The 23622-nt window shown below is 39.6% G+C and overlaps 1 protein-coding gene across 1 annotated transcript in view; it reads left to right on the top strand.

Moving 5' to 3' along the window:
- The window catches only part of LOC147911913 (uncharacterized), a 129369-nt gene that overhangs the window by 24364 nt on the left and 81383 nt on the right, over positions 1 to 23622 (top strand). The window contains exons 2-3 of the mRNA XM_087426595.1: positions 12535 to 12627; positions 14467 to 14582. Coding sequence (XP_087282721.1) covers positions 12535 to 12627; positions 14467 to 14582 — 209 coding nt within the window. The remainder of the gene's footprint in view (positions 1 to 12534; positions 12628 to 14466; positions 14583 to 23622) is intronic.

The following is a 23622-nucleotide window of genomic DNA, read 5'->3' as shown; positions in this document are numbered from 1 at the left end:
ATCAGTGGATTGACTGATTAACTCAGGCTTGTGGGTAAAAGGATTAGGACTGGCTGAGTGAAGGAAAGGAATAAATCACAGAGGGAAGTCAAGATGGTGGCATAGGCAGACTCTGAACTCACCTCCTCCCGCAGACACAATCTACAACTACTCGTGGAAAAATTACCCCGAGACAGAACTGAAAACTGAATAAGAGGAACTCCTGCAACAATGGACAATCCTAACTGAGGTAGAAGAGGCAGAAACTCCATTCGGGAGAGGAAAAATGCCACCTTCACAAGCTGAAGTGTCTCACGGCCGCCCGGGAACAGCCCAAAGGTACCCAGCCCTCCCTGGATGCATGGGGCCCTGAGCCAGGGAGCACCCCCGATGTAGGCATTTTGTGGACATAGCACAATCCAGATGAGTGGCATAATATCTGACTTTGCCTGCTTCTAAAACATTGGGGAGTACCCCCAGAAAAGCTGGTTCACAAAGAAATTAAAACCGGCTTTTAAAGGGCCCATGCACAAACACATCCATTTCAGAAAGCAACCTACAATCACCAGAAAGAAAAGTGCACAGTGCTTTGGTGAAAAGACACTCACCTAATAGGCCCTGAGTGCATCTCAGTGAGAGGTGAGACCTCTCCAGGAACGGGGATATTGGCGGTGGCCATTGTTGTGGCCTGGTCTGGGCTTGCTGACACATACACCATTGGAGTCCTCCCTGAAGGCCTGCTAGCCCAGGGTCTACCCCACCCGCTAGAACATTGATTTAATCTAGCTCAGCCAGGGAAGGCAGCCCACCTTAGAGAGTGGCCACACCCAACGACAAGCCCTCAGGCAACTTGTGGGCCTGCATAGATTGGTGACTGGATTCTCTGCAGCCTGGCAACGGAGCCGACTTCAGTGGGGCAGGACGTGCACAAGGAGTGGGTGGAGAGTGTGGCACGGTGGTGGAGTGTGTGGGGCTCCCGCCATGGAGAGATGGAGTCCACATCGGGAGGTCGGAACACACACACGGGGCAGGACTGTTTTTACTGTGTGTGTGGACCTGTGGGCGGCAGGGCTTGTCAGCTGCAGAAGACTTGTGCTTCTCAAAGACCCACATAGGGGGTTTTTCCCACCTTCCAAAGCCTGAAGCAATTGGGTGCTCCTGTGCCTGAGGCCAGCCCCACACAGCTGCAATCCTCAGAGAGCTGAAAAGAGACATAAAGGCTGGAGGCTTATAGCAATTGTAAGACCCTGAGCCTAACAACCTGCCACACTGGGGGTCTAGTCACTTAAGAGAAATACTGCAACACAAATGTGGTATTAGATCTTGCAGCCAACTGAGCTGGGGCTCCCCACATCTGATAAAGAGACTGAAGGGCACACAATAACTAGAAGCAGCTGAGCATTACAACAGCTGGCCAGGAGAATAATTCAGCCTCCCTGGGTGCCTACAGCGAGAGTAAATAGGCCACAACAGAAGGACACATGTAGCCCATATGGGTGTCACCCCTGGAACATTGAGAATTGAGGGAAGCACACTGAAGGCCTCGTAAAGCATCACTTACATAAAGTCACTTATCCAAGAGTAGGAGACAGAGCTGACCTACCTAATACGTAGACACAAGCACAGGGAAAGAGGAAAAATGAGGAGGGAAAGGAATATATTCCAAGTAAGGGAACAGGACAAAACCCCAGAAAAGGAACTAAGTGAAACAGAAATGGGTAACTTACTCGACAGAGAGTTCAAACAAAGAGTGTTAAGGATGCTCACTGATCTGGGGAGAAGAATAGATGAACTCAGTGAGAATGTCAACAAAAAAATGGAAGATATAAAAAAGAACCAATCAGAAATGAAGAAAACAATACTGGAAGTGAAAAATTCACTAGAGGGACTCAAAAGCAGAGTAGAGGCTACAGAAGAAAGGATCTGTGAGCTGGACGAAAGACTAGAACAAATTATCCAACCTGAACAGGCAAAAGAGAAAAGAATTAAAAAGAGTGAGGACAGTCTAAGGGACCTCTGGGACAACATCAAGCTCACTAACATCCGTGTTATATGCGTCCCGGAAAGAGAAGAGTGAGACAAAGTGGCAGAGAATCTATTTCAAGAAATAATAGATGAAAAATTCCCTAACTTAAGGAAGGAAACAGACATCCAGGTACAGGAAGCACACAGAGCCCCAAACAAGATAAACCCAAAGAGGCCCACACCAAGACACATCATAATCAAAACGTCCAAAATTAAAGATAAAGAGAGTATCCTAAAAGCCGCAAGAGAATGTCAAGTTAAATACAAAGGAAACCCCATTAGGCTATCAGCTGACATCTCAGAAGAAACCTTACAGGCTAGAACAGAGTGGCACGATATATTGAAAGTGCTAAGAGGAAAAAACTTATAGCCAAGAATACTCTACCCAGCAAGGTTATCATTCAAAATGGAAGGAGAGATCAAAAATTTCCCAGACAAGCAAAAATTAAAGGAGTTTGTCACCAAGAAACCAGTGCTACAAGAAATGTTAAAAGGACTGATTTGAGGGGAAAAGAGAAAACCACAAATAGGAAAAATTATCTCTTTCCATGATACGAGGGTAATGGATACAAATGCAAAAAAAAAGAGGTTAGATATGATATCAAAAACATAAAAGGAAGGAGGAGTGGAGTTAAAGAGTAGAGCTTTCAGACAGAGGTCAAAATAAAGAGACCATCAATTCTGTATAGAAGAAGAAAGGAACAGAGAAGGACTATTCAAACACTGAGAAAAAAAGTTAACAATGGCAGTAAATACATACTTATCAATAGCTACTTTAAACGTCAATGCACTAAATGCTCCAATTAAAAGGCATAGGGTGGCTGATTGGATAAAAAAACAAGACCCATATATATGCTGCATACAAGAGACACACTTCAGATCTAAAAACACTCACAAAGTGAAATTGAAGGGATGGAAAAAGATACTCCATGCAAATGCCAATGAAAAGTAAGCTGGAGTAGCAGTACTCATATCAGACAAAATAGACTTTAAAACAAAAACTGTAAAAGGAGACAAAGAAGGGCATTACATAATGATCAAGGGAACAATCCAACAAGAGGATATAACACTTGTAAATATCTACGCACCTAATGTAGGTGCACCTAAATATATAAATCAATTATTAACAGACATAAAAACAGAAATAGACAGTAACACAATAATAGTAGGGGACTTTTAACACTCCACATACACCAACGGATAGATCATCCAAACAGAAGATCAATAAGGAAACATTGGCCTTAAATGACACACTAGAACAGGTGGACCTAGTAGATATATACAGAGCATTCCATCCAAAAACCGAAGAATACATGTTCTTTTCAAATGCACATGGAACATTCTCCAGGATTGATCACGTATTAGGCCACAAAACAAGTCTCCATAAATTTAAGAAGATTGAAATAATACCAAGCATCTTTTCTGACCAGAACGGTATGAAACTGGAAATCAACAATAGGAAGAAAATCAGAAAAGCCACAAATGCATGGAGATTAAAAAAAATGCTACTGAACAATGACTGGGTCTATGAAGAAATCGAAGAAGAAATCAAAAAATACCTGGCGACAAATGAAAATGAAAATAAGACATGTCAGAATTTATGGGATACAGCAAAAGCGGTTGTAAGAGGGAAGTTTATAGCAATACAGGCCTATCTCAACAAACAAGAAAAATCTCAAATAAGCAATCTAACAACGCACCTAAAGGAACTGGAAAAAGAATAACAAACAAAGCCCAAAATCAGTAGAAGAAGGGAAATAATAAAAATCAGAGCAGAAATGAATGAAATAGAGACCAAAAAAGAACAGAAGAAAAAATTAATAAAATCAAGAGCTGGTTCTTTGAAAAGATCAACAAAATTATCAAACCTTTAGCTAGACTCCGCAAGAAAAAAAGAGAGAAGGCACAAATAAGTAAAATCAGAAATGAAAGAGGAGAAATTACAACAGATGCCTCAGAAATACAAAAGATTATAAGAGAATACTATGAAAAGCTATATGCCAACCAATTCGACAATCTGGAAGAAATGGATAAATTCTTACAATCATACAATTTTCCAATACTGGATCAAGAAGAAATAGAGAATTTGAATAGACCAAACACCAGAATGGCGATTGAAACAGTAATCAAAAACCTCCCCCAAAATAAAAGTCCAGGACCAGACGGCTTCCCTGGGGAATTCTACCAAACATTCAAATAAGACTTAATACCTATCCATCTCAAACTCTTCCAAAAATTTGAAGAGGGGGGTAAGCTCCCTAACTCATTCTACGAAGCTGATACCAAAACCAGACAAGAACAACACAATAAAAGAAAATTACAGGCCAATATCACTGATGAACATCGATGCAAAAATCCTCAACAAAATACTAGCAAACCGCATACCACAATACGTTAAAAAGTTTATACACCATGATCACGTGGGATTTATTCCAGGTATGCAGGGATGGTTCAACATTCACAAATCAATCAACGTAATACAACACATTAATAAAATTAAGAATAAAAATCACATGATCATCTCAATAGATGCAGAGAAAGCATTTGACAAGATCCAGCATCCATTTATGATAAAAACTCTGAATAAAATGGGTATAGAAGGAAAGTTCCTCAACATAATAAATGCCATACATGACAAACCCACTGCTAATATCATCCTCAATGGTGAAAAACTGAAAGCTATCACTCTAAGAACAGGAACCAGACCAGGATGCCCACTGTCACCACTCCTGTTTAACATAGTACTGGAAGTCCTAGCCAGAGGAATCATGCAAGAGAAAGAAATAAAAGGGATCCAAATTGGAAAGGAAGAAGTGAAACTGTCACTATTTGCAGATGACATGATTTTACATATAGAAAACCCTAAAGAATCCACCAGAAAACTTTTAGAAGTAATAAACGAATATGGTAATGTTGCAGGATACAAACAACATACAAAAATCAGTTGCATTTCTATACACTAACAACGAAGTAGCAGAAACAGAAATAAGAATACCATCCCACTTACAATTGCAACAAAAAGAATAAAATACCTAGGAATAAACTTAACCAAAGAGGTGAAAGAGCTGTATACGGAATACTATAAAACATTGCTGAAAGAAATTGAATAAGACACAAAGAAATGGAAAGATATTCCGTGCTCTTGGATTGGAATAATTAACACAGTTATGATGTCCATACTTCCTAAAGCCATCTATAGATTCAATGCAATCTCCATCGAAGTTCCAACAACATTTTTCAAAGAAATAGAACAAAGAATCCTAAAATTTATAGGGAATAACAAAAGACCCCGCATAGGTAAAGGAATCCTGAGAACAAAGAACAAAGCTGGAGGTATCACACTCCCTGATTTCAAAATATACTACAAAGCTATTGTAACCAAAACAGCATGGTACTGGCACAAAAAGAGACACACAGATCAATGGAATAGAATCGAAAGCCCAGAAATAAACCCACACATCTATGGAGTTGTTTTCTTAATGTCTTTTTTGGACTGTTCCTTGTTAGCGTATAAAACTGCAACTGATTTTTTTGTATGTTGAAACTTTACGTTGTACCTTTATTAGTTTTAATGTTTGTTTTGAAAAGTCTTTACTGTTTTCTACTTATAAGATCATGGCATCTGCAAACAGAAACAATTTGACTTCTTTATTTCCAATTTGGATGTCTTTTATTTCTTTTTTTTGCCCAATTGCTCTAGCTCGGACTTCCAATACTATGTAGAATACAATTTACATTGCTGTATAAAGTAGCCTTGGTTGGCAGTTTTTTTTTTTCTTTCAGCACTTTGAACATACATATCATCCCACTCTCTCCTGGCCTGTAAGATTTTTGCTGAGAAATCTGCTCATAGTCTTAAAGGATGTTCCTTGTAATTAGCAAGCTTCTTTTCTCTTGCTGCTTTCGAGATTCTTTCTTTGTCTTTGGTTTTTGACAGTTTTATTATAATATATCTTGGAGATTTCTTTGGCTTTAATTTGTTTTGAGACCTATGAAGTTCATAAAGTTGGATGTCTTAATCTCTCCCCAGATTTTGGATGTTCTCAGCCATTATTTCTTTAAATAAACATTCTGCCCCTCTTCCTTTCTTGTCCTTATAAGACTCTAATGATGCATAGATTTTTTTTCTTTTAATGAGTCCCATACATTCTGTAGACTTTCTTTATTCCTTTTCAATCTTTTTTCTTTTCTGACTGGATAATTTCAAATGATCTCTTTTATATTTTACTGAGTCTTTCTTCTGCTTGGTTGAATTTGATGTTGACACTTTATTGAATTCTTCCATTCAATTATTGCATTCTTCAGCTCCAAAATTTCTGTTTGGTTCTTTTTTATAATTTCTATCTCTTTGCTGAACTTCTCAGTTTGTTCTTGTATTATTTTCCTGATTTTGTTAAGTTGTTTATATGTGTTCTCTGTAGCTCTCTGAGCAGCTTTAAAACAATTATTTGCAATTCTTTGTCAGACGATTCGTATATCTCTATTCCTTTGGGGTCAGGTACTGGAAGTTTACTGTGTTTCCTTGTCAGTGTCATGTTTCCCTGTTTCTTCAGGATCTCTGTAGCCTTGTGTAGTTGTCTGCACGTTTGAAGAAGAGGTCACCTCTTCCAAACTTTATTGACTGACTTTGGTAAGGAAAGACCTTCGTCTACAGGTGGGAGGATGCTGGTGCATGCTGTGACCCCAGGTCTAGAGGTGTGAGGCACCAACTGGAGGGATGTGTGGCATCTCCAAGTCCAGAGGGTGTGGTGTCTTGTCAGCTCAGGTAGCTGGAGTCCATAACTTTGAAAACTGCAAGGTGCTTGCCGACAACTGCAGGTGGTCTGCAGTGACTGTAAGGTCTGTTGGGGTGCTCAGTGGTGCCTCCAGGTCCAGTTGCTAGGGACCAGGGTAGGTGGTTTTGGAAGCCAGAGCAGGTGGTGTGCACATGCTCAGCTGCAAGAGCCTACTGCAAGTGCCTGCATGATGGCAAGAGCTGGCTGTAAACATACACATAATGGTGAGGGCTGAGGCCAGCAGAAAGCATCAGGGCCAACTGTTGGCACAGGAGAAGCTGTGCAGGCCTTGGCTGTTGATGTGCACTTGTGCAGCTGCAGGGGTTAGCCACAGGTGCATGCACAGTGGTAGAGAGGTTGACCATGGTGTCCTAGGCTGGGGTTGTGCACATGCACAGCTGCAGAACCCAGAGCTGGCTGCTAGCACAGGTCACGGGCCAGGGCATTTACAGCAGCACTGGCTGGAGTGGCTCCATTGGAGTGTGGGGAGGTGGCACCAAGGAACTCTTCAGCTGAAGACTGGAAATGTGAAAATTTGTGGGGCCCTCAGTGTCAAAATCTGCAGGGGGACAAGGTCCTCAGTGATGAGAGCTGCATGGTCAAGGGGGTTCACAGTGTCCTCAAGGGTTATTGAGGTGGTCAGCAGTGAAGGATACAGGAGTCCTCTACAGAGTAGGCCACTCTGAACTATGGCTGCTTCCACCACGTGGCTGATATTGGTAGCCCCTACCCTCCTCTGTTCCTAACCATCTCTAGATATCTCAGCTATATAGTCTCCGGGTGGGATGGAACCACAGCAGGTCCTTCCTGAAGTGTACCAAAAGGCTGGGGAAGCTGGTCACTAATCCCATTCTCATTTTCTTGGAGAGAACTTTGTCAGGCCATGGAGTTCCCTCTTGGCACTAAGCAGTACCGACCTAGGGGATGGGATGATACAGGCAAAATGAAATTGGTCTTCCTACCTTCTTCTGTGGTTATTTTCACAAATGTTTTGCTCCACTGTGTTGCTGAAGCTTCTTAAGTGGACTCCTTAGATCTCCCAGAGCTATATTTATTCATGAATAGCTGTCTAATTGTTGTTCTTTGGGGAGGGATGGAGACTGGGGTCTCCTACTCTGCCATCTTTGTTACGTCACTCTCTGCTTGCTTCTTATGAACAGAACCCATCCTTTCCCCGGTTCCAATACTGGAGAGATTCTTATCTTGTTTTTTCATGACAGACACTTTACTCTGTACTCAAGTTTCCCTGTGACAAGGTTTGCTTTCTTCTTCCAGTGATTCTACCTCTTAAGTTCCCTTGTCTACAAGGATAGTTATCTATTGTCTGTTATCACATTCATTTGTCACCATACTCTGTCTAGCTACATATACTTTATCCAATTGTTTTTCCTGAAACCTCTCAAATATACCCTCCTAATTTGGAGATGGCAGGGTGTATGTTTGTGTAGTGGTGGAGATGAGGGATGCAGGTGTCAATATAATATAGTGGTTCCCTAAATTCTTTTATCATTTTCAATATGTTCCTATATTCCCCATATTTTTAAAGATTTTGGCTGCCAAACTGCATTTATTAATCATTTGTGTTTCCATATTTTAGTAAAGAACAGATATATGAAAATTAAAACTTCTTACTTCATTCAACAAACGTTATCAGATACTACTAGGTGCCAGGCACTATTAGGTGATAGGAAAAAAGGAGAGAAAATCCCAGTGTTTAGCACTGCTTTTAAAAAAAAAATTATTTGAAAATAATTATGGATTCACAGGAAGTTGCAAAAATAGTACAGAGAAGCCTACATACACTTCACCTAGTTTCCCCCCAAAGGTCATATTTGAGCTGGAACATTGGTCATCTCCTGAATTCACCCTGGGACTTATGCCAGCAGCTCCCTTGGTTCTCAGACATTCAGACTCAGAATGGGATGTACACCATTGTCTCTCCTGGTTCTCAGGCTTTTGGACTCAGACTGGAACCTCCCCACCAGCTTTCCTGGGCCTCCAAAATGCAGAGCGCTGATCACAGAACTTCTCAGTCTCCATAATTACATGAGTTAACTCATTATAATAAATCTTTCTCTCTCTCTCTCTCTCTCTCTCTCTCTCTCTTTCTCTCTCTCTCTCTCTTCTCCACCCTCACCCTCCATCTGTCGATATGGGGATAGAGATATATAGATCTTTATCTATCTATCTATCTATCTATCTATCTATCTATCTATTATCTACCTATCATCTATCTATCTATCTCCTGTCGGTTCTGTTTCTCTGGAAAACCCTGACTAACACAGGTCACATCTTAAATGACTATAGTACATTATCAAACCAGGAAAACAACATTGGTACAATGTATGTGTTTAGTTCTATGTCATTTTATCACTTGTGCAGATTTGTATAACTGCCATCATGATCAAGATACAGAGATAGTCTATCACCTCAGAAGACTTCCCTTGTGCTACCTCATTACCGTCACATACTCCTAACACCACCATAATCCCTAACCCCTGGTGGCCACTAATCTGTCTGCCATCTCTATATTTTGTTATTTTAAGAATGCTATATAAATGGAATTATACAGTAAGTGATTTTTGGGGACTGGCTTTTTTTCATTCAGCATAATAGTTTGAGATTGATCTAAGTTGCTGCTTATTTCAATTGTTTGTTCCTTTTTATTGCTGAGTAGTATTCCATGGTACATATGTACTACTATTTGTTTAACCATTCACCTATTGAGCGATATTTTGCTTGTTTCCAATTTTTGGATATTATAAATAAAGATACAATAAACAATTGTGTGAGGACATTTGTATAAATATAAGTTTTCATTTTGGTGTAAATGCCTAGGAGCACAATCACAAAGTCATGTGGTAAGGATATGTATATAAATATAAAAAATATTTTTATTAGAAAACGTACATATTTAAATACTAGCCAATCTGTTTTATTATTCATTATTGTTTCAAATATTTCTTTTGTTCCTTTCTCTCTTTCTTCTCATTTTGGTATTCTAATTGTGTCTATGTTATACCTCTTGTAGTTGTCCCACAGTCCTTGAATATTTTGTTGTTTTTTTCAGTTTTTATTCTTTTTGCTTTTCAGGTTTCAAAATTCATATTGATATATCCTCAAGCTCAGAAATTCTTTCCTATGTCCAGTCTACTAATAAACCCATCAAAGACATTTTTCTTTTCTGTTACAAAGTTTTTGATCTCTGGCATTTCTTTTTGGTTCTTTCTTAGGATTTCTATCTCTCTGCTTATCATTGCCCATCTTTTCCTGCATGCTGCCTACTTCATCCATTAGAACCCTTAGCATATTAACCATAGTTGTTTTAAATTCTCATTCTGATAATTCCAATACCTCTGCCATGTCTGGTTCTGATACTTGGTCTGTCTCTTCAAACTGTGTTTGCCGTGTAATTTTTTTATTGATAGCTGATCATGATGTACCTGGTAAAAGGAACTTCTGTAAATAGACCTTTAGTAATGTGGTGGTAAAGTGTGCAGAGGGAAAGTGTTCGAAAGTCCTATGATTAGGTTTCAGCCTTTTAGTGAGGCTATGCCTCTGCACTGTGAACTTTACAAGTGTTTCTCAGTATTTTTATCCCCTATTATGTGGTACAGGATGGCTAGAGTGGGCTAGAGTTGGGTATATTCCTTCTCCCACGTGGAAGTCTAGAGTAGAGTGGAGTTCGATATTTCCCTTCTTCTACATGGAAGGCTAGAGCTGTCTGTAGTTAGGTATTTCCCCTCAAATTGGTCAGTTAGGCTCTGATAGAACCCCAAAAGATTAGGTTCTGATTAATTAGTTTCTCTGAGGGCAGTCCTTGTTAAGAAGAACAGAGCACTTTGGCATATTTCAAAAGGGTTCCTTTTCCCCTCCTTCTGCCAGAAGGACAAGGGGATTTTTCACCAGTATTTACAGTGAGAACCTGGTCATGCTCCTGGAGTTAAAACTCACAAAAACATGGGAGCTCCCCTATGACTGGGTCCTCCTGGAGGCTTCCTTTTAAGACTTTATTTTTTATAGCAGTTTTCAGTTTATAAAAAAATTGAGGGGAAGATACAGATTTCTCATGTACCCCCATCCCCACACTTGTATATCTTCCCACATTATCAACATCATTCACCAGAATGGTACATTTTTCACCAAGGATAAACCTACAATGACATATCATAATCACTCAAAATCCATACTTTACCTTAGGGTTCACTCTTGGTGTTGTACATTCTGTAGATTTGGATAAATGTATAATGACATATATCCATTGTCCTAACATCATACAGAATACTTTCACTGCCTTAACAATCCTCTGTGCTCTGCTTACTCATCTGTCTCCTCCTCCACTGATTTTTTTTTTATTCTCTCCATAGATTTGCCTTTTGCAGAATGTCATATATTTGGAATTATACAGTATGTACCCTTTTTATATTGGCTTCTTGTAGCCAATGTCTTTTATGGCTTCATAGCTCATCTCTTTTAGTGGTGAATAATATTCCATTGTCTGGATATAACACAGTTTATTTATCCATTCACCTACTGAAGAACATCTTGGTTGCTTGCAAGTTTTGGCAATTATTAATAAAGCTGATATAAACATCTGTGTACAGGTTTTTGTGTGGACATGTTTTCATCTCCTTTGGGTAAATATCAAGAAGCAGAATTGCTGGATCATATGGTAAACATATGTTCAGTTTTGTAAGAAACTGCCAAAGTGTTTACAAAGTGGCTACACCACTTTGCATTGCCATGAGCAATGAATAAGAGTTCTTGTTGCTCCACATCCTTGTCAGAATTTGGCATTGTCAGTGTTCTTGATTTGGGCCATTCTAATAGGTGTGTAGTTGTATGTCATTGTTGTTTTAATTTGCATTTATCATATGACATATAATGTGGAGCATCTTTTAATATGCTTATTTGCTATCTGTATGTATTTGCTGTCTGTATGTCTTCGAAGGTGTCTGTTAGGTCTTTGGCCCATTTTTTAATCAAACTGTTTTCTTATTTTTGAGTTTTATGAGTTCTTTGTATATTTTGGGTGACAATTCTTTATTCAATATGTCTTTTGCCCATTTGAAGAGACATACTATGTTGATTTATGACTTTATTTACTGTTGACTTTTAAAAGTTTTAAAATATGTTTAGATAATAATTCTTTATCTGATAAGTGGTTTGCGAATATTTTCTTCCATTCTCTAGCTTAACTTTTCATCGTGTCAACAAGACCTTTCACAAAGCAAAAGTTTTCAATTTTGATGAAGTCTAATTTATCAAGTTTTTCTTGTATGGACTATACTTTTAAAGTCATCTCCAAGAAATCTTCATTGTATTCTAGGCTTTGAAGATTTTCTCCTATGTTTTCTTCTAAAAGTTTTCTGGATTTACATTTTACATTTAAATTTAATGTCTATTTTGAGTTAATTTTTGTGTAAGTGTGAAGTTAATGTCTATGATCGTTAATTTTATGTCGACTTCACTGTGCCACAGGGTGCCCAGATTAAACATTATCTCTGGGAGTGTCTATGAGGGTGTTTTTTTCTTGTTGAATGATATTAGCATTTCCAGCAGTAGACTCAGTAAAGTAGATTGCTTTCCCCAATGTGGATAGCATCATCCAATCCATTGAGGGCCTTAATAGAACAAAAGTTGGAGGAAAGATGAATTTGCCTCTCTTTCTTCCTGCCTGCCTACTGCAGCTGAGATATTTGTCTCCTCTTGCCCTTAGATTGGGATTTACACCATAAACTCCTCTGGTTCTCAGGCCTTCAGACTCAGGGTGGAATTACACTACTGGCTTTCTGGAGTCTCAGCTTGAAGAATGCAGATCATGGGACTTCTCGGCCTCCATAAACATGTGAGCCAATTTCTCATAATAAATAAATATAAATATATAAAAATATAATATATATATTCTTATACCTTATTGGTTCTTTTTCTCTGGATAACTTTGACTAACGCAGATTTGTGATACCAAGAGTGGTTCTAGAGAAACAGAATGTTAAGAATGTTATAGGGTGAGTTTTCTTGAATTGGTTCCAGGGTTTCTGGAGTTGACTCTCTAATCTGATTAAACTTAAAGATGCTAATGACTCTATTTCTAATAGTAAAGAGAGCACTGATCGTCCATGGTGTGATCTGGCAACAGAGATATGCAAAATATCTGCATTAGATACTCCTGATCAACGACTTACAATAAGCAAGGTGCTGGATGACTCTGTTGATACTTTCAAACATTTTTAGAAAACTAATGAATATAATGATGTTGGTTGGTTGCTCCTAATGTCACTGGAAAAAGTGGTGCAAGAAAAGAATGAGCTAAGGCGTTTGAATTCTCAGCTCAAGTGCTACATAAATGACCTAAGAGCTTCTATGTGTTCCCTGATGGAGACCTTTATCTCCTGTAGCCACAGGGCTGAAATTACTGAGAATTAAATGCAGAATCTCATTATACAACTGGATGAATTACAATGCCAAATGAACTTCAAGGCTAGTAGGATATCTACTATTAAAGCGAGGGCAGGGCCGGCCCTGTGGCTTGGTGGTTAAGTGCGCGCGCTGCGATGCTGGCGGCCCGGGTTCGGATCCCGGGTGCGCATCGAGGCACCACTTCTCCGTTCATCCTGAGGCCGAGTCCCACATACAGCAACTAGAAGGATGTGCAGCTACGACACACAACTATCCACTGGGGCTTTGGGGGGAAAAATAAAATAAATAAAATCTTTAAAAAAAAAAAAAAAAAAAAAAAAAAAAAAAACGAGGGCATTGACTGGGAAAGAATGTGATCCTATAAATTGGGAAGAGGACATGTGGGAAGACCCTGATAAACGTGGGAGACATTGAGCTGCTAAATTCTGATGAGTCTTCTTTGCCAGTGGAATAGGTCTCTGTCCCCAGTGGAAGCAGTCTCCCCACCTTCAGTGGAATTGATTTCTTCACCCCCAGCAGAAGTGGCTTCTCCAATACCAGTGGTAGTAGCTTCCCCATTCCCCAGTGGTATTAGCTTCTCCACCTACAGTAGTGTTGGTCTTTCCACCTTCCTTGTAGGAGATTAACTCCGCATTGCTTGAGGAAACTGTAATGGCCTCCCCTGAGGGAGTTACCAAGCGAGACAATGCTGATTCTCATCACTTCCCACCCCTACTACCCATTTTTGCTTCTAAACCTATAACTGGACTCAAGTCCCAGAAGACCTCTAAAGGTGAGGTACATTGTGTGACCCATGAAGAGATGTAGTACACTTCAAAAAACTACTTGAGTTTTCTAATTTTTATAGGCAGAAATCAGGGGAACATGTGTGGGAATAGATACAAAGTGTGTGGGATAATGGTGGAAGGAGCATAAAGATGGATCAGGCTGAATGTATTGACATGGGTTCACTAAACAGAGATTCTGCACTTAATGTTGAAGCCTGGGGAGTTAGAAATAGCTCTGTTTGGTTGGTTGGATGAAACATGGACCAAAAGGTGGCTCACAGAGAGTTAATTGGAAATGCCGAACATGCCTTGGTTTAATGTAGAGGAAGGGATTCAAAGGCTTAGAAAGATTGGAATGTTAGAGTGGATTTGTCATTGCGGACCTACTCATCCACATTGGGAGGGTCCAGAATGCATACCTTTCAGAAATACTGTGAGAAATAAATTGTGATGTGAGCCCCTGCATTCTTGAAGAGTTCAGTGATTGCTTTTCTCTGCAGGCCAGACATCACAGTGAGAACTCCAGTTACTGAATTGGGAAACTTAAATGCAATAGAAGGAATTGGATCCCAGGGCGGCAGAGGCCAAGTGAAAACACTCAACTGCCAAAGGCAAGGTAAGCATGGTTATCATAATGGACAGCAGAGTCAAAGCAACAATCAGAATAGCATGGCTTGTGCAGATCTATGGAGTTGGCTAGTTGATCATGGTGTTCCCAGAAGTGAAATACATAGGAAGCCTACTAATTCTTTCTTGATCTGTATAAGCAGAAATGTTCTAGGTCAAGTGAACAAAGATCAAGCTTGAATCGTAAAAAGAGTCAGCTTCTCAATCAATTCTCAGACTTGAACAAGTTAACACACCCAGAACCTCTTGTATGCAGGGGAGGCCAGGTCCCCTTGAGAAAGGACCCTGGTACATTACTGAAAATTTACACTGTTACTCTTTCTCCCAGCCTTCCCTAAAAAGGAGTCTATGGCCTTTACCAGCATAACTGTACATTGGAGAAAAGGAAATAATTGGACCATTTGAGGACTACTAGATACTGGCTTTGAACTGACACTAATTCTAGAAGAATAAAAACATCACTGTGGCCCACTAGTCAAAGTAGAGTCTTATGGACGTCAGGTGATCAATGAGGTTTTAGCTCAGCTCCATCTCACAATAGTTCCAGTGGGTCCCCAAACCCATTGTGTGGTTATTTTCCCAGTTCCAGAATGCGTAATTGGGATAGACATACTTAGCAGCTGGTAGAATACCCACACTGATTTCCCGAGTAGTGGAGTGAGGGCTATTATGGTGGGAAAAGCCAAGTAGAATCCACTAGAAGTGCCTCTACCTGGGCGAATAGTAAACCAAAAGTGATACTACATTCCTGGAGGGATTGTAAGGATCATTGCCACCATTAAGGACTTGAAGGATGCAGGGGTGGTGATTCCCACTACATCGCCATTCAACTGGTCTATTTGGACTGTGCAAAAGTCAGACAGATCTTTGAGAGTGACAGTGGATTATAGTAAGCTTAATCAGGTGGTGACTCCAATTTCAGGTGCTGTACCAGATGTGGCTATATTGCTTGAGCAAATTAACACACCCCCTGGTACCTAGTATGCAGCTATTGATCTGGCACATGGTTTTTTGTCAATACTTGTTAGTAACAACCACCAGAAGCAATTTACTTTCTTTTTTTCTTTTTGAAATGTTTACTCTTACTTTAATTATATTCTTTTCTGATTATACCTTGGTCTCCTCTGACAGGCAAATTAGATTGGAATATGCTCTGTCTTTAACCTGCACATTTAAATCAGTGTCACTTTAATGATCACTTGTGAATCCATGTGAATAAGATTATGAAATTATCAAGAGGGGAAAAACTCTTAACAAAAAAGACAGGCTTATTGGTGACATCAATCACAATGACCAAAATATAGTGGCTTGTTTAATTATTTTTAGAAAAAGCAGATTCTTTTTTTTCTGTTTGTATTGAAGATAATTAATTTATTTATTTATATTTAATTGAAGTATAGTTGACATAAAATATTATATTAGTTTCAGGTGTACAACATAGTTATTCAACATTTATATATATCATGACATGATCACCATGACAAGTCTAATAACTGTCACCATACAACATTATTACAATATTATTGACTATATTTCCTATGCTGTACATTACTTCCCCATGACTTATTTATTTTATAACTAGAAGTTTGTACCTTTTAATCCCCTTCACCTACTTTGCCCATCCTCCAACCCCTTCCACTCTGGTGACCACCAGTTTGTCTCTGTATCTATGAGTTTGTTTTGTTTTGTTTTCTAGATTCCATACATAATTGAAATTGTATGGTATTTGTCGTTCTCTGTCTGACTATTTCACTTAGCATCATACTTTATAGGTCCATCCATGTTGTCACAAATGACAATATTTAATTATTTTTGATGGCTGAGTAGTATTCTGTTATATAAGTATACCATATATTCTTTATCCATTCATCTATTGATGGACACTTATGTTGCTTCCACATCTTGGCTATTGTAAATAACGCTGCAATGAACATAGGGGTGAGTATATCTTTTCTTTTTTTTTTTTTGAAGAGAAATTTCTTTTTTTTTTAAATTTTATTTATTTATTTTTCCCCCAAAGCCCCAGTAGACAGTTGCACGTCACAGCTGCACATCCTTCCAGTTGCTGCATGTGGGACGCAGCCTCAGCATGGCTGGAGAAGCGGTGCGGTGGTGCGCGCCCGGGATACGAAGCTGGGCCGCCAGCAGCAGAGGGCACGCACTTAACCGCTAAGCCACAGGGCCGGCCAGAGTATATCTTTTTTGAATTAACATTTTCATCTTCTTCAGATAAATACCTAGAAGTGGAATTGCTGGATTGTATGGTGGTTCTATTTTTAATTTTTTGAGGGTCCTCCATACTGTTTTCCATAGTGGCTGCACAAATTTACATTCCCACAGACAGTGTGAAGGGGTTCCCTTTTCCCCACATCCTGGCCAACACTTGTTATTTTTTGTATTTTTATTTTTTATTAATGTCGTAATAGTTTATAACATTGTGAGATTCCAGTTGTACATTATTTGTAAGTCACCATATCAATGCACCCCTTCGCCCCTTGTGCCCACCTCCCAACTCCCTTCCCCCTAGTAACCACCAAACTGATCTCTCTGTCCATGTGTTAGTTTATATTCCACATATGAGAGAGGTCATACAGTGTTTGTCTTTCTCTGTCTGGCTTATTTCACTTAACATAATACCTTCCAGGTCCATCCATGTTGTTGCAAATGGGACAATTTTGTCTTTTTTTACGGCTGAGTAGTATTCCATTGTATGTATATACATCTTCTTTATTCAATCATCTGTTGATGGACACTTGTGTTGCTTCCACATCTTGGCTATAGTGAATAATGCTGCAATGAACATAGGGGTGCATAAGCCTCTTTGGATTGTTGATTTCAAGTCCTGTGGGTAAATACCCAGAAGTGGGATAGCTGGATCATAAGGTACTTCTATTTTTAATTTTTTGAGGTATCTCCATACTGTTTTCCATAGAGGCTGCACCAGTTTGCATTCCCACCAGCAATGAATGAGGGTTCCCTTTTCTCCACATCCTCTCCAACATTTGTTATTCTTTGTCTTGGTGATTATAGCCATTCTCATGGGTGTAAGGTGAGATCTTAGTGTAGTTTTGAGTTGAATTTCCCTGATGATTAGTGATGTTGAACATCTTTTCATATGCCTACTGGCCATCTGTTTATCTTTCTTGGAAAAATGTCTGTTCATATCCTCTGCCCATTTTTTGATTGGGTTATTTGTTTTTATGTTGTTCAGATGTGTGAGTTCTTTATATATTATGGAGATTAACCCCTTGTTGGATATATAGTTTGCAAATATTTTCTTCCAGCTGGTGGGTTTGTCTTTTCATTTTGATCCTGGTTTCATTTGCCTTGCAGAAGCTCTTTAGTCTGATGAAGTCCTACTTGTTTATTTTTTCTTTTGTTTCCCTTGTCCGAGTAGACATGGAATTTGAGAATATCCCTTTATGACCAATGATGAATAGTGTACTGCCTACATTTTCTTCCAGGAGTTTTATAGTTTCAGGTCTCACCTTCAGGTCTTTAATCCATTTTGAGTTAATTTTTGTGTATGGCGAAAGCAGATGGTCTACTTTCATTCTTTTGCAAGTGGCTATCCAGTTTTCCCAGCACCATTTATTGAAGAGACTTTCCTTTCTCCATTGTATGTTCTTTGCTCTTTTGTCGAAGATTAGCTGCCCGTAGATGTGAGGTTTTATTTCTGGGGTTTCAATTCTGTTCTGTTGATCTGTGTGTCTGTTTTTGTACCAGTACCATGCTGTTTTGATTACTCTCACTTTGTAGTATGTTTTGAAAGTTGGGGATTGTCATGCCTACACTTTTGTTCTTTTTTCTCAGGATTGCTTTAACTATTCGGGGTCTTTTGTTGCCCCATATGAATTTTAGGATTCTTTGTTCTATTTCCATGAAGAATGTCCTTGGGATTCTGATTGGGATTGCAATGAATCTGTAGATTGCTTTAGGTAGTATGGACGTTTTAACTATGTTTATTCTTCCAATTCTTGTGGATGGAATATCCCTCCATTTCTTTATGTCATCATCGATTTCTTTCAACAATGTCTTATAGTTTTCAGTGTATAGGTGTTTCACGTCCTGGGTTAAATTTACTCCTAGATATTTTATTCCTTTTGTTGTGATTGTAAATGGGATTGTATTCTTGAGTTCTCTTTCTGTTAGTTCATCGTTAGAGTATAGAAATGCAACTGATTTTTGTAAGTTGATTTTGTACCCTGAACCTTTGCTGTAGTTGTTGATTACTTCTAATAGTTTTCTGATGGATTCTTTAGGGTCTTCTATATATGAAATCAGGCCATCTGCAAACAGCGAGGTTTTCACTTCTTCATTGCCTATTTGGATTCCTTTTATTCCTTTTTCTTGCCTAGTTCCTCTGGCCAGAACTTCCAACACTATGTTTAATAACAGTGGTGAGAGTAGGCACACTTGTTTTGTTCCTGTTCTCAGAGGGATGGCTTTCAGTTTTTCCCCATTGAGTATGATGTTGGCTGTGGGTTTGTCATATATGGCCTTTATCATCTTGAGTTATTTTCCTTCTATACCCAATTTGTTGAGAGTTTTTATCGTAAATGGATGTTGGATCATGTCAAATACTTTCTCTGCATCTATTGAGATGATCATGTGGTTTTTATTCCTCATTTTGTTAATGTGGTGTATCACATTGATTGATTCACGGATGTTGAACCATCCCTGTGTCACTTATATATACCCCACTTGATCGTGGTATATGATCTTTCTAATGTATTGCTGTATTTCATTTGCCAATACTTTGTTGAGGATTTTTGCATCTATGTTCATCAGCGATATTGGCCTGTAATTGTCCTTCTTTGTATTGTCCTTGTCTGGCTTTGATATCAGGGTGATGTTGGCCTCGTAGAATGTGTTAGGAAGTGTTCCTTCTTCCTCTATTTTTTTGGAATAGTTTGAGAAGGATAGGTATTAAATCTTCTTTGAATGTTTGGTAAAATTCTCCAGAGAAGCCATCTGGTCCTGGACTTTTATTTTTGGGGAGGTTTTTGATTACAATTTCAATCTCTTTACTTGTGAATGGACGATTCAGATTGTCTATTTCTTCTTGATTCAGTTTTGGGAGGTTTTATGAGTCTAAGAATTTATCCATTTCTTCTAGATTATCCAATTTGTTGCAATATAATTTTTCATAGTATGCTCTTATAATCCTTTACATTTCTGTGGTATCTGTCATGATTTCTCCTCTTTCATTTCTAATTTTATTTACTTGAGCCTTGTCTCTTTTTTTCTTGGTGAGTCTGGCTAAGGGTTTGTCAATTTTTTTTTATCTTCTCAAAGAACCAGCTTTTTGTTTCATTGATCTTTTCTACTGTTATTTTGGTTTTAACATCATTTATTTCTGCTCTCATTTTTATTATTTCCCTCCTTCTGCTGACTTTGGGCTTTGTTTGTCCTTCTTTTTCTAATTCTGATAGATGTAGTTTAAGATTGCTTATTTGAGATTTTTCTTGTTTTTTAAGGTGGGCCTGTATTGCTATGAATTTCTCTCTCGGGACTGGTTTTGCTGTATCCCATATGAGCTTGTATGGTGTATTTTCATTTTCATTTGTTGCCAAATATTCTTTGATTTTTCCTTTAATTTCTTCAATGATCCATTGGTTGTTCAGTAGCATGTTGTTTAGTCTCCACATCTTTGTCACTTTCCCACCTTTTTTCTTGTAGTCAAATTCTAGTTTCATGGCATTATGGTCAGAAAAGATGTTTGTTATGATTTCAATGTTCTCAAATTTATAGAGGTTTGCCTTGTTTCTAAACATATGGTCTATCCTTGAGAATGTTCCATGTGAGCTTGAGAAGAATGTGTAATCTGTTCTTTTTGCATGGAGTGCTGTATATATATATATATCTATTAAGTCAATCTGGTCTAGTTTTCATTTATGTCCACTATTTCCTTACTGACTCTCTGTCTGGATGATCTATCCATTGAGGTAAGTGGAGTGTTAATGTCCCCTACTATTATTGTGTTGTTGTCGATATCTCCACTTAGGTTTGTTAATAGCTGCTTTATGTACTTTGGTGCTCCTGTGTTGGGTGCATATATATTTATAAGTGTTATGTCTTCTTGGTGGAATGCCCCTTTTATCCTTATATATTGCCTCTCCTGGTCTCTCATTACCTTTTTTATCTTGAAGTCTACTTTGTATGATATGTGTGGCAACACCTGCTTTCTTTTGTTTGCCATTAGGGTGGAGTATTGTCTTCCATCCCTTCACTCTGAGCCTGTGTTTGTCTTTAGAACTGAGGTGTGTTTCCTGGTGGCAGCAAATTGTTGGGTCTTGTTTTTTAATCCATCCAGCCACGCTGTGTCTTTTGATTGGGGAATTCAATCTATTTACATTTAGAGTGATTATTGATATATGAGGGCTTAATGCTGCCATTTTAGCTCTTGTTTTTCAGTTGTTATGTATTTCCCTTGTTTCTCATCCCATATATTTTGGACTGCTAATTCAGTTTGGTGGCTCTCTATCATGGCTTTCTCAGTTTTCTCTTTATTTGTCATTTGTGTCTTTGTTCTGATTTTTTGTTTAGTGGTTACTGTGTGGCTTGTATAAAAGATCTCATGGATAAGATAGTCCATTCCCTGATAGCCTCTTGTTCCCTTAGTCTAAGCAGGTTTCATCCCTTTCTACGTCCCCTTCTAAGTTGTTGTTGTCGCAACTTATTCCATTATGTGTTGTGAATTTGTGGTTAAAATGAAGTGATAATATTTATTTTTGATGTTTTCTTTTCCTTTATCTTTAGAGTTATAATTCACGGTTTGCTAATCTGTTCTGATAGAGTTGCAATTTCTGATTTTGTCTGCCTATGTATCTGCTTGCTCAAGGCTTTGTAAACCCTTTCTTTCTTTTTTCTTTCAGGTATGAGGGCTTTCTTGATCTAATCTTGTGTGTGGTGGGGGTCTTGTGGCAAGGAACTCCCTCAGCTTTTGTTTATCTGGGAAAGTTTTTATTTCTCCATCATATCTGAAGGATATCTTCGCTGGATATAGTATTCTTGGCTGAAAGTTTTTGTCTTTCAAAATTTTGAATATATCACTCTGCTCTCTCCTAGCCTATAAGGTTTCTGCTGAAAAATCTGCTGAAAGCCGGATAGAGATTCCTTTATAGTTTACTCTCTTCTGCCTTGCTGTCATTAATATTTTTTTCTTTATCATTGACTTTTGCCAGCTTTACTAATATATTCCTTGGAGAAGGTCTTTTTACGTTGACGTAATTAGGAGTCCTGTTGGCTTCTTTTACATGTAATCCCAGTTCCTTCTCCAGGTTTGGGAAGTTCCCAGTTATTATTTCTTTGAAAAAGCTTTCTGTTCCTTTTTCCCTCTCTTCTTGCTCTGGAATACCTATAATCCTTATGTTGCATTTCCTAAATGAGTCAGATATTTCTCGGAGAATTTCTTCATTTCTTTTTAGTCTAGTTTCTCTCTCCTCATCCATCTGAAGCATTTCTGTGTTCCTATCCTCCAGATTGCTAATTCTATCCTCCATATTATCAGTCCTGTTGTTTAAGGACTTCAGATTTTTCTTTATCTCATCCATTGTGTTTTTCATCTCTAACAATTCTGTTTGAGTTTTCTTTATAGTTTTGATCTCTTTTGTGAAGAAGTCCCTCTGTTCAGTAATTTGGTTCCTCATTTCATTGAACTGTCTTTCAGAATTCTCTTGTGCCTTGTTGAGTTTTCTTATGATGGCTGTCTTGAATTCTTTGTCATTTAGATCATAGATTTCCATGCCTTCAGGATTGGTTTCTGGGTGTTTGTCTTTTTCCTTCTGGTCTGGAGTATTAATATATTTCTTTACACTATTTGATGGAGTGGATTTGTGCCGGTGCATAGTGATAGTTTCTGGATGCCGGTTCCACCTGCTGCCACTTGTTGGGGGGCCAGGAGCTGTGTAATCTGAGCCATGATCCCTGTCAGCTCTGCCTGTCCAAGCCTGGGTCACTTCTTCGGATCACAGTGGCCCTGTGGGGTCTCCCACTGAATGGGAAAGTAGTCACGTGGGGGCCTGAGGGCCAGTGCTGCCTGCTCCCCCAGACCCTGGGGGGTTGTGCTCCCTGCTACTGGGCCACAGCAGTACTATGGGTGTTCACGGCAGCCAAGAGCTTGTTCACCCAGACTGGGATCTCAGCTGCCCCCTGCTCCTAGGTTGCACCAGCCATTGTGCTTGGTCGATGGAACCTCCCCTCGGACTGAGCCAGCCACTCCTTGGGCCTGGGTGCGATTGTGGATTCTCCCACCAGATGAGAGAGTGATCACACGGGGGCTCAGGGCTACTGCCACCAGATCCCACAATCCTGCTGAGACATGCTTCCCCCTTTGGTGCTACAGTGGTACTATGGGTGCTCACAGCAGCCAGGAGCTTATTTGCCTAGACTGGGATCTCAGCTGCCCTCTGCTCCTAGGTTGCACCAGCCATTGTGCTTGGTGGGTGGGATCTCCCCTCTGGGACCAAGCCAAAGCCACTCCCTGGGACCATGGTGGGCATGTGGTTTCTCCCACTAGATGAAAGAGTGATCACACAGGGGCTCAGGGCCACTGCCATCTGCTCTCACAGTCCCCCTGAGACATGCTTCCCTGCTTTTGGGTCGCAGCAGTACTATGGGTGTTCCCGGCAGCCACGAACTTGTTCACCTGAGAGGCAGCTCAGCTGCCTTCTGCTCCTAGGTAGCACCAGCCTTTGGGATTTGAGGGTAGGGTTTTCCCACTGGGTCCAAGCCTATGCCACCCTCTGTGGGCTGCATGGCCCTGAGGGCTCCGCTACTAGACGGGGATGTGATCACATGGGGGTTTCAGTGCTGCCGTCACCTGTTTCCACAGTCATGCTGAGACATGCCCCCACCCTTGAGGCCACAGCGGTGCTATGATCTCCCCAGCCAGGAAAGTAGTTGCATACATGTGCTGGGCTGCCTGGGGTCCAGAGGGTGGTCACCTATCTCCACCACCTCCTCGGGGGGGTAGTTCATCCACTTTCAGATATACAGCTGCTCGAGTCTCAGGCATCCTGGTGTGC

This window comes from Ceratotherium simum, chromosome X (assembly GCF_057802395.1).
Source record: "Ceratotherium simum simum isolate JZ-2026a chromosome X, ASM5780239v1, whole genome shotgun sequence".
Lineage (NCBI taxonomy): Eukaryota > Metazoa > Chordata > Mammalia > Perissodactyla > Rhinocerotidae > Ceratotherium > Ceratotherium simum.
The sequence above is the reverse complement of the archived record's forward strand: the minus strand, read 5'-3'. Positions and strand labels throughout refer to the sequence as shown.